Here is a 12,376-nt window from a genome sequence, read left to right on the forward strand (position 1 = left end):
TAATTTTTTTTTGTAAAATAATTTTATGTTGGCAATTATAATGTTTAGGGGTAGTTATGCTGAAAATATATATATTTAAATAGTTAAAAGTAAAAAATAGTCGTGAATAATTATAAGTAATTAAAGTAAACGTAGTTTTTATCAAAGTAAAAAAAGAAATTCATAAAATGGCGATAAATATTAACCGAATGTTAACCCCAAATCCCTTTTCAGACTATATATATATATGTGTGTGTGTATATATAAACATGGGCAAGTAGATCCCATTTTTAACCACAGTAATATACATATATATATATATAATTGGGGATTATTATTATTATTAGTTTGGTGATGGAAATGCAAATTTATACGAGAACAATTAAGATCCTAAACATAAAGCGAACTCCAAGCCCTCCCAATACTACAACGGTAAAAACCACCAAACACAATTCTTTTCCGGAAAGAAAGCAACGGAGCAGACGCAGTGAGGATGAGCATGTCTGCGTCTGTTTGGCGGACTAATTTTTTTTTATTTTTTTTTTTAAAAAAAAACAGCGAAACTGACGCCGCTACAAATAGTACGTAGCTGTTGACGGTGGGCCCCACTTGCGTGGACATTCGTGTCGTGCCCATACGGAAGGGTGTTGGGGTCGGTGCTTTCCGTGTACTACTTGACTGTACGGCACACCCGGAATTTGCCACGGTTCCGCATATCGGCCTTTCCGTACAAGTACCTTTTTTTTTGGCCGACGGTGGATTTATCAATTCTTCTCGCAAGTGATCAATTTACTCCAGCTTTGCTTTCCGCCTTCCGGTGCTAAAATATTATTATGCTTGCTATTACTATTGGTAGCGAGTACTATCAGAGTAATTACGGACTTCACCTCCTCCGCCCCACACCTAAACTTATATCGGCGGTTATTTGTTCATAAAAACCGTCTGGCTGAGTTTATATTAACTTCTTCCTAGTGTTTCCATTACCAACCAATGCCGAATCTATACTTTTTTTATGTTCTCAGAGACTGGAGAGCAAATTCGTGGATGTCTCTCCAGTTACAACTGTAGCATAGATATCTCTATTAACACTAAATTTCTGACTGACGGAGCCAGATAGTAACCATGCACGATCTCGTATAGGAGAGCTGCAATTGGTCAAGATTTCCTCCCAGCTTCCTAATGCAGACAAAGACGCCCCCCCCCGTGGGGCCCAAAAAAAAGGTGTCTTACATGAAACTGTCATTTCTATCGGTCAAAAGCATGGTGCATTTATTGATTTTGAGCCGAAGAAAAATTTTCACCAATCCATGGCTGGTTTCCCCCAACTCTGCCTATGTCTAGTAGGCCACCATTCAGTTATGTCTGGAATTCTACTATAGAATAAGGTGGAAAATTCTCTGTTATGCATCGTGGAATTACATGAAGGTAACTACTAATACACTGCTACGAGCATTAAGAAAAGGAAACAGCTAGCTGGGTAACAACAGATCGTATAGTGAAAGAGCTTTCGCTGGTGCCCTATTATTCTAGCCAAGATAAAAGGCCTCCTACTGTGAAGCAGCACAACCCATACCTGCCTCTTAATTCTGTACCATGTAGTACATGATGGTTTTTTTTTTTTTTAAAGGGAAGTTTGAATGCAAAATATACATGAATATTTTGACCGCGTTACGCAGCTAGCGGGAGCCTGGATGCATATCTCTCTTATCTTAGCTAGCTAGGAATCAGAAAGGGTGCAGGTGAGTTGTTTCTTTTAGCTAGATATGGATGGATATTACGAGTTCATTGTCCAGGGAATGGATGTGCAGCAGCAAGCTAGCTAGCTGAGCTGAGGCAGGCCGATGGAGGGAGGGAGGATGCATGGGTGAGATATGCAGAGAGTTTGGTGAATTAAAAAAGTTGCTGGCTGGAGTCTTCAATGCACGTGCGCTCCCTGCCTGCTGCTACCAGCTGCAACAGCATGGGAGCATATTTATACGCATGCAGCTGCTGCTTCTTAATTAGTAGAAATTGATTTTAGGATATATATATATATATATATATATATATATATTTCAGGCCAGGGTAATTCCCCTTCAAATTCATGGAAGGGTAATATAATAGTTGTAGTGAAAAAGATTGACAGCACTATATACCTGATTAGAGTCTTCCAGAATTTAACATCCCAAATTTGGACCCTCCCAGCATTGAATTCCAATCACATCGTTGTTAGCTAGCTTGAATTTCAATTCCATACGCTCCTTAGGTATTAAACAATTAACTCAAGATCGATCATTCACGTATGTGTTCACAGTCACTTATAATTTTAATTATAAGTGCTGATGCAAATCAACCGAAGATGCACCTTGCATCAGCACACCAGTTGCCTTTGACCTTGCACATCCAAAGCTATATACCCTCTTCTTCCTTTTTTTTTTTTTTTTGTCTCAATTATACCTTTTTCCTTCAAATTAAAGCTTGATTTATAAGATAAAACTGCAGTTCCATAAAAGGTTAAGAATTAATCTCTCTTATATTGTCCGTGTAAATATTTCGTAATACCAACATATAGTAAATATATGTAAAAAAGTGAATTTTCAAATCTGAATAGAGATTTTATGGATACGTTTAGACTCATTAATATATATATAAAAAAAAAGATGAAATTTTAGACTATTTCCAAATGTTAAATAATGAAACTCATACCCAAAAAAATAAATAAATAAATCACCTGGTCAAGAGTAATAACCGCAAAGAAGTTGAAAACAAGCATGATGGATTCTGTGCAAGCTATAGAGTAGAGCTAAAAACAGAAAAGAAAAAAACACACAAACGCAAAAGAAAGAAAAGAAAAAGAGGCCATCTTGAGTGTCGTCAACCAATGTGAATATATATATATCACATATATATATATGGCTTTTGTTGGACCTCATTTCACATGGCACGGCATGTGCCGCTCGTTTAGACGTACGTACGTTCATAGGTTTCTGTTTCAAAAGGAGGCTGACGATCAATTGATAAAGTAGTAATAGAGCCAAGAATACCAACCATATTGTCAAAGCCCGATGCGAGTGCCGCGACTCGGGGGCCAATTTTGTCTCCAGAGGGTAAATAAGCAAAACAAACGTCCACTGCTGTACCTAATTAGCTGTGTTTTAATCCATCCTTTACCTTGAAAATTCCAACTATGACCAATGCAACATCTTACGGGTATATGACCACTGCTGTACCTCAAAATTACCCTTACATTATTTTAATTTTTCATTTACCTTTTTTCCTTTCTTTTATTTCTTTTTCTCTTTCTTCTATCTTTCATCCTTCCCAATAGAAAACTCTATCTCAAAGGGAATTTTTATTTTGAGTTTGTTATTGCATTTTTTGGTGAAAGTTTAAAAGGCATCAAAAACTAATTTTGATTTTTTGTATGATGCCACGTGTTACAAATTTCAATTGATGATGATTATTAATCAGGTCACAATTTCATCTTATGATATTTTCTTGAGAATAAAATGAGAAACTAGAAAAGAAAGAGGAAAAATCAAAATTACAAGAATTGAAAGGCTAAAAAAATTATATTTTAGGAAAGTGATTTGAATTTTTTTAATCATTTACGGAGAAGAGAGATCTCTGCAATTCCTCTTTTTTAATTCCAATCATTAAGATGAAGATTTTTGTGGGAAAGAGGAAGAATTAAAGAAAGAAGCAAAGAAAATAAAAGAGTACAGAAAGGGAAAGGAAAAAAATAAAAGAGAAAAATAAGAGTTTAGAATAATAGAGGGATAATTTTGTCCAATGGGGGATAAAGTGAAACAAAAAAATGATTAAGGGGTAAAATGAAAAAATGAGGTATACTTTAAGGGGATTAATTGTGATTAACCCTTTTATTTATTCATCAGGCATTTCTCAGCTATACTTAAAAGCAGCTGGTTAAGTTTTGCTTTAAATGAAGGGATAATTTCAGAAACCTCCCCTGAGGTTTCTGACATTTAAACTTACCTCCCCTGTGGTTTGAACAATTACACTGACCTCCCCTGAGGTTACTAATCCTTTACAAATTCAGTCCAAATGATTAAAATATTATTTTAGAGAGTGAAATTAGAAATTTGTACCTGATTTGTCCTTTGTGCCACATGTCCAATGAATGGCAAAGTATTACAAATTAATTAACAATTAATAAACTTTAACGAGCGTAGTTTATAGGCAAATACGTATTGTCTATTTAAAGTACCAACTCTTTACATGTATTTTACTTTCAAACATTTACTTTATCACAAATATTTATTATCAAATACAGATTTGTATTTACTCTCAAATATTTAATTTTTGTTAAACACAAAACCTACCAATTTTTCTTCCGTAGAAATATTAATATAACACTTTTTCAATTTTAGTTATAAATATTTATGTATTTAACATAAATTAAATGATTCAGGATAAAATATCTATAAAGAGCCAATACTTTACTCATGTAATGGATGAAAGTCATAAAAAATTAATAGTTTATGAGGCCATTTATTTTTTAAAAAATATTTAATTTATATTAAATAGATAACCTACTGATTTTTTTTGCAAGAATATTACTTTAACACTTTTTAATTTTTAATTACAAATGTTAATATATTTATCATAAATTAAATATTTGAAAATAAAATATCTGTAAAGAGCCGATACTTTAAATAGGATATACGTATTTGCCTATAAACTACACTATTTAAAGTAAGGAGTATAGTTTATTGATTTAAGTTAAGGAGTGTAGTTTATTGATTTAAGTAAGGAGTGTAGTTTATAGGCAAATACGCATAACTTATTTAAAGTACCGGCTCTTTACAGGTATTTTATTTTTAAATATTTAATTTACAATAAATATATCAATATTTGTAATTAAAAATTAAAAGGTGTTACAATAATATTCTTGTAAAAAGAAAATCGATAGGTTATCTATTTAATATAAATTAAAATTTTTTTAAAAAAAGAAATGGCATATAAAATGTTAATTTTTATGACTTTTATCCATTACATGGGTAAAGTATTAGCTCTTTATGAGTATTTTATTCTGAATCATTTAATTAATATTAAATACATAAATATTTGTAACTGAAATTGAAAAAAATGTTATTTTAATATTTCTACGGAAGAAAAACTGGTAGGTTTTGTATTTAACAAAAATTAAATATTTGAGAGTAAATACAAATCTGTATTTGAGAATAAATATTTGTGATAAAGTAAATGTTTGAAAATAAAATTCACGTAAAGAGCTGGTACTTTAAATAGACAATACGTATTTGTCTATAAACTACGCTCGTTAAAGTTTATTAATTGTTAATTAATTTGTAATACTTTGCCATTCATTGGACATGTGGCACAAAGGACAAATCAGGTACAAATTTCTAATTTCACTCTCTAAAATAATATTTTAATCATTTGGACTGAATTTGTAAAGGATTAGTAACCTCAGGGGAGGTCAGTGTAATTGTTCAAACCACAGGGGAGGTAAGTGTAAATGTCAGAAACCTCCCCTGAGGTTTCTGAAATTATCCCTTAAATGAATGACTTAATTAGTAGTAGTAATTAAATTTGATGACGGGTAGAGACAAAAATAATTGTACCTGCCAAGTACTGCTTCCTACCCGTACGTACCTCTGTCAGCCCCTTGTCCTTTATTATTATTATTTTTATTATTTTTTGTTTGTGCGGATTGTTTATTCTGAATTCAACCATCCATCTTTTCTTTTCTTTTCTTTTTTCCTTTTCTTTTTGTAGGGACTGGGGACTTAGGTAGGGAGGATTATTGTATTCATTTTCTAACCTACTGGGACATAACAACTTAGGGGAGGAGTTGGGGCGTAAAGTACTACTAAAGGTACAACTCCTCAAAGCCTTTTTCCTCTTTTAAACAGCCTTGCCAATTAACCATACTGCTAGTACTATATATACAGCCCCCTCTGCAACGGCCTTTCCACTCTCTCTCTCTCTCAGCTTTTCCTCCAATACCAAAACAAACGCTCCTCCGCCTCCTATCTCTTCTCCATACCATCTCTCTCTCTCTCCCCCCCTGAACTCGTCCCACATTCTCCGCCATTACCCACCCAAACTATCCATGAAGAACCTTATAAGGAGACTATCACGAGTGGCGGATTCCTCCCAATATTGTCAACTGAGATCGGAATCCGGGACCACCACCACCACGTCTAATTGTTCATCATCATCGTCGTCGTCGTTTACGAGAGCAAGAAAGCAGCGGCGAGGTGGGGCCGGAGTGCCGGAGGGTCACTTGCCGGTGTACGTGGGAGAGGAAATGGAAAGGTTCGTGGTGAGCGCGGAGTTGTTGAACCACCCGCTATTCGTCAACCTCTTGAATCAATCGGCACAGGAGTACGGTTACCACCACAGAGGCGTGCTTCGTATTCCTTGCCATGTCTTCGTCTTCGAGCGAGTCCTCGAGGCTCTTCGTCTCTCCCCCCATGACTACTCCCACCTTCAACATCTTTTCAACTCTTTCTCCGATCAAGACCTTCTCTAGCCAAACGTACATCAACAGTAGATATATATATATATACGTACATATATTTTGTTTGGTTAAGTTATAGGGAGCCAGCCAGCCAGCCGGCGTTGGTTGAAGATTACCGAGAGAGAGAAAAGGGGAGAGATATATCATATATATACTCCAATTAATTAATTTAGGGCAGGCTGCAGGTAATTAGAGAGTGAGATAGAGAATGAATTAGCGCGGAGGAAGTCAGATCTGAGACGATCTACATAGATATAGATGGATCGTCCGTGTGGTATAATCCAACACTTTCTCTTCTTCTCTTTTGTTTTGTTTTGTGTACATACGCTGTGGTGTCATCGTTCAAAGGACAAAAAATGGCAGCGAGTTTGGAGTTTTTTTCTGTGAAAGCTGCTGTTAGGCCTGTAAGATGATATGATGATGGATTCATTCAGGAAAATGGACAGAATATTCCCTATCAACCAGCACCAAAAAAAAAAAAAACACACACATAAATATCATGCCATCACCAGCAGAAGACTAGTAGTATTTTTCTCTTCCTCGATCGCTGAAAGACTAGTACAATCACCACTTTGTTTTCTTTCTTTTTTTTTTTATTTGTTTTAAATTTTTTTTTGAACCAAATATACCAACTGCAATTTGCTTATTAACTTGATGATGTGGTTTGGTTGGGGTGTCATCTCATAATACTCAGGAAGCAAACTGTGTGCCTGCCTTGATATCAAAAGTTAGATGTGGTAACGGACGGCTGGCGCAAAGGAACTTTCAGAGAGAGCAAAAGTTACTCTACTGATTTCATTTTCTCTCCTTTTTGTTGATGATGATTTCTTTTCTGGGCAGAGGCTACTCTGAGTACCTACCAACCAACCAACCAACCGCTAAGCAATTACCAACCAATGCCAAGTATAGTACTAGTATGTAATATGGGCAAATTGCGCCATATGCCGCCTTTCTTCAATTGGGTGTTTCTTCGGTCCTTAGATTGGCTTAATAACTTGTCACGCCATCTGCGTACGGATTATGTACGGTTTCTTTTTTTTTTTTTTGTGTGTGTGTGTGTGGAGGGGTAACAATAAAAACTAAAGATCTTTTTTAGAAGAAGAAAAAAAAAAAAAAAACTACTGGCAGTCGGTGTCAAGTTGGATGCTTGCCATATATGCAACAAATAAAACACATTTTATAGCGTTGCACCTAACACAATTGGGTCTTGCTTGATTCCATTTTTAACTCAAACTAGCCTTGCTTCGGATGACTTGAGAGGAAATGCTAGTGTCGTCTTTTCTCAATCAGTGCAGTTTATCGTTCGATTAATTACAAAGCAACCCTTTAAAACATACACTACCTGATTTTCCGTTTACATCAATCCTATTTCTATTTTGAAACAGCATGGCGAAGCACATGTTATTTGGATGAAATGAGGATGGATTATCTCAGATATATATATATCATATATGAGGGAAAATACCGGATTTCATCCCCAAACTTTGGGGTAAGGACACATTTGTCCCTCAACTTTTGGGCACGACACATTTGATGTCTGAATTAATAATTTTTGACCAATGTCATCCTCAAACGGCAATTTAGCCAATTTTTAACGGAATTGGTCACGTGAAAATCACATGACCGTTAAGTAAACTTAAATCACATCTTTAACAAAACCTGCCAGTTTCCCATAAAGAGCTGGTATGTTATGGACAATTTATTATTTTTTTTAACTTTCACATATTTAATTTATATTAAATACAAAACATACTAGTTTTCTTTTGAGCGCTATTTAACCAATTTTTCCTATAAAGAGTTGGTATGTTTTCCATAAAGAGCTGGTATGTTATGGGTAATTTATTTTTTTTTTAAACTTTCACATATTTAATTTATGTTAAATACAAAACATACTAGTTTTCCTTTGGGCGCTATTTAACCAATTTTTCCTATAAAGAGTTGGTATGTTTCCCATAAAGAACTGGTACAAAACATACTACAAAACCTGCTAGTTTCCCATAAAGAGTTGGTATGTTATGGGCAATTTATTATTTTTTTTTAACTTTCACATGTTTAATTTATGTTAAATACAAAACATACTAGTTTTTCTTTGGGCGCTATTTAACCAATTTTTCCTATAAAGAGTTGGTATGTTTCCCATAAAGAGTTGGTACAAACGTACTACAAAACCTGCCAGTTTCCCATAAAGAACTGGTATGTTATGGGCAATTTATTATTATTTTTTTAACTTTTACATATTTAATTTATGTTAAATACAAAACATACTAGTTCAATGGGTAAAAATATGTTATGAATAACTCAAAGTTTATACTTTTAATAGTTCAATGGGTAAAAATATGTTATGAATAATTGAAGGGCCAAATTTTTACTATTCAAATAGTTCAATGGCTACTCAAATAATTTGCTCTTATATAAATAGTAAATGCATGCAAAGTATATGTAATTTTTAAATTTTGAGGGGAGACTTTTGTAACTATTAAAAATCTCAAGGGATGTTTGTGAAATTATCCCTTTTCATTTTTCATGCTGATTATTTCTTTTCTTGCCTATTTTTCATTTTATCCTTATTTTTAGCTTTTTTTCCCCCCTTACGTACGGGACGCAAGTGTTTATTGATGGATGCTTAGTCAAAATTGCCAAAAGTTGACTGATTGCATGCAGGAAACTGGCAGGTTTTGTTAAAAATGTGATTTAAGTTTACTCAACGGTCATGTGATTTTCACGTGACCAATTCCGTTAAAAATTGGCTAAATTGCCGTTTGAGGATGATATTGGTAAAAAATTATTAATTCAGACATCAAATGTGTCGTGCCCAAAAGTTGAAGAACGAAATGTGTCATTACCCCAAAGTTTGGGGATGAAAACCGGCATTTTCCCTTATATATGATCAGTTATTGAATGACTGTATATCTATCTATCTGTTTCCCGTGGTCTTCCTTCTTCTGCAATATATCCAATCAATCTGTGTCCCCGTGCTGTTTCGTATCCTCTTTTCTTTCTTTTTTTTTTTAAAAGAAAAAAAATTCTTTGAGAACAAATTTTCGGAGTCATTTGAGTTTTCTTCAAACTACGTAAAATGGGACATGAATAATTACGTCGTGATTAACAGAATGGCGAGACTTGATTACAGCATATTTACTCTTGGGAAGTATATATACATGCAAAAACTATTGTCCACTAAAAATAAGAGCGAACATGCAAAGTAACCATTTTGAGCTACTTAATTAAAAGTAGTTTTACGATTCTTGAGTTGCTTTCAAAATTGTACTTAGAAAACTGGAATTATATATGTTTTTAAGTTCACCAACCCCCAAAACAGTTGAAGGCCAAAGAGTGCCTGCCTCACGTCTTGGGAAGCATCTAGAGTTTTCTAATCAAAGTGGGTATGATTCTGATTGAAAATTAGGCTGAATGCTACCTCTCTCTCTCTCTCTCTTTTTTCTTTTTTTTTTTTGGATGGATCGACTCTGAAATGGAGTAAACTCACTAACTATGTCCTATCGGGCTCACAACACACAAAGAAAATTATTTATATCACAGATAAATACCCACCAACACACACACGCAGTACACGAAAAGAGCTAATTTTGGATAAAGTATTATTTGAAATATTTACTGTAATATTTTTTATGATATGATGTATATGAAATGTAAAAAAAATTAAAAATATAAAAAAATAAATTATTATATATATTTATAATGCAAACGAAATATATGTTTGGATTGTGAATTATTAGAGATATTTTTACTGTAGCACTTTTTGTGATGTGATGTATGTGAGATAAAAAGGTAATTGGAAAGGTCAAAAAGGTGTATTGGAAATTGTAATGATGATGTAAGCAAATAAATTGGGGGAAATAAAACCCAATCCAAACAAATTGATTATTTAAAATAATTTAGTAATTCAAACGCACTAATGCCATCATCAACTTAGCGAATGAAAGCAGTTGCAGTACTAGACCAAACAGTAGCAACAGTGTATAATTATTACAATCTTTGGCTGATCAACCCAAGAAAAGCTACTCACCTACACCTACACCTACACGAAACGATTCCTCAACATTGACTCCTCCTCCTCCTGCTCCCATCAAGTGTGAACTGGGATTCAAGTTCAAGACACCACTGAGTAATAATTATTAGCCGGGACGTCACGATATTTATTATTGAACAACTGAAATCGTCTCCATCAATTATCAATAGTAGTGTGTGTCTCTATAAAAAGAAGTGTTCACCGATCAATAGTGTGTGAACGTGAACTTTCAAATTGGAACAAACCCAAATGATTCGATTAGTTAATGGAATGCTACTATATATATATATATATAGGATGTTGCTGCAGTATGTTTACTTGTCAGCTGCAACGTGGAGGCTTTTTTGCCATATTATCTGCTTTCCACACGTATCTTCTCCCTTTGTGAATGCACTACAGAAATTACCACCTATATATATATATATACACGGATACATGTCAGTACGTACGCGTTTCTGTATCAGCAGCAGTTTGGCAGTTTGGAACAAACCCCAAATGATTAGTTAATCTTATCCTCCGATCCACGCAATCAGCACCCACATGCTCTCTCTCTCTCTCTTGCTCTCAACTGTCAGTACCTCCCGCCGGCCGGTGGGTAACTGCACTGCAGCAGCACTTTCCAACTCCTTGTTGTAGCAGTACTATATTAGTACTAGTTAAAAGTAATTAATTAGTATTTGCTTCGCTGGTGTTGGTGATTCTTTCTCTGAATCGAATAGATTCCAGCCGTACAACGTCGTAAGTGGTAGACTACTACTAATATATAATAGTATATAATAGTACTACATGCGACAGCTGGGATTACGGGATACGATGCACATGCCCTTTGCAACGCCTCCTAATCATTTTCACAATTATACCTTTTTTTTTTTTTGTTTAACAGAATAAAATAAAAAATTAATCGCTGTCAATCTCTCATTTTTTTCTCCTCCGAGAAGAGATTAGGAACTAATGATGCTTTATTATTTTACTTCTTTGCATCTCAGTTCCAATCCAAAGTTTTACCTGCTCAGAATCTCCGACTCCCTGCCTTCTCAATTACTATTAGATCCGTCTAGAAGCTCTTGTTCATCCATTTACAATTCATAATTACGTCATAATTATATTTAACTTTTAAATACATTCAAATGTTTACATGAGTTTTAATACTCATGTATTAAAACTATTTGCTTATTTACCCTTTTAACTTTTGTAAGTAGAAGGTAAAAGATGTTTGCATAGCATTAATTATTTCTAACATTTTCAACTTTTGTATTCTAATTTTTCCTACATTACATGAAACCGTAGCTGGTAAGGTTTGAATTTGCAATGTTAATCGGTCAACAAATTTTGAGTTCAATTAAAGAAAGACATTGAACCAATCAACGATTTCTCTGATTTTGCTCAAAATGACCGGTCTTCTCTTTTTCTTTTTTTTTCCCCCTTTAACACAATTGGATTTTGAAGGTTGCCCAAACCGAAAAGCAGCCCATCAACAGATCAACCGCCCAATCCGGGCTGGGTTTTAAAGCAATGCTTCTACCTCCCACACTCTGATCCCAATAAGAACAGCTAAACTTTTATCTTACCCATCCAAAAAACAAATAGAGCCCAAAATTCACCATGACTTTGTTCTCTCCGTGCACTCATCAAGAACAGCCCAACTTCGTTACCTTAAACAATCACTTTTATTTTACCTTAAACGACTCATTACCTTAGGTATTTTGTACGTGTAATATAATTTCTACCATCACCGTAGATTTAATGAAAGTTTGATGTTTCATTGGCAAAAAGAAGGTTCAACAAACTGCGAAGATTGCAAACTCTGACAAAATACCTAAGACCCTCTTTTCATGAACAATAACTCAAAAAGGACATAAAAACTACTGAAATGGACGACC

General features: G+C 34.3%; 1 protein-coding gene across 1 annotated transcript; it reads left to right on the forward strand.

Annotated features, from left to right (window-relative positions):
* Window positions 1-5,882: 5,882 nt before the first annotated feature.
* LOC113687848 (auxin-responsive protein SAUR71-like) lies at window positions 5,883-6,927 on the forward strand. The gene has a single exon (XM_027205368.2). It carries the CDS (start codon window positions 6,056-6,058, stop codon window positions 6,476-6,478), a length of 423 nt encoding a protein of 140 aa, XP_027061169.1. The 5' UTR covers window positions 5,883-6,055; the 3' UTR covers window positions 6,479-6,927.
* The last annotated feature ends 5,449 nt before the right edge of the window (window positions 6,928-12,376 follow it).

This window comes from Coffea arabica, chromosome 5e (assembly GCF_036785885.1).
Source record: "Coffea arabica cultivar ET-39 chromosome 5e, Coffea Arabica ET-39 HiFi, whole genome shotgun sequence".
NCBI classification, from domain to species: domain Eukaryota; kingdom Viridiplantae; phylum Streptophyta; class Magnoliopsida; order Gentianales; family Rubiaceae; genus Coffea; species Coffea arabica.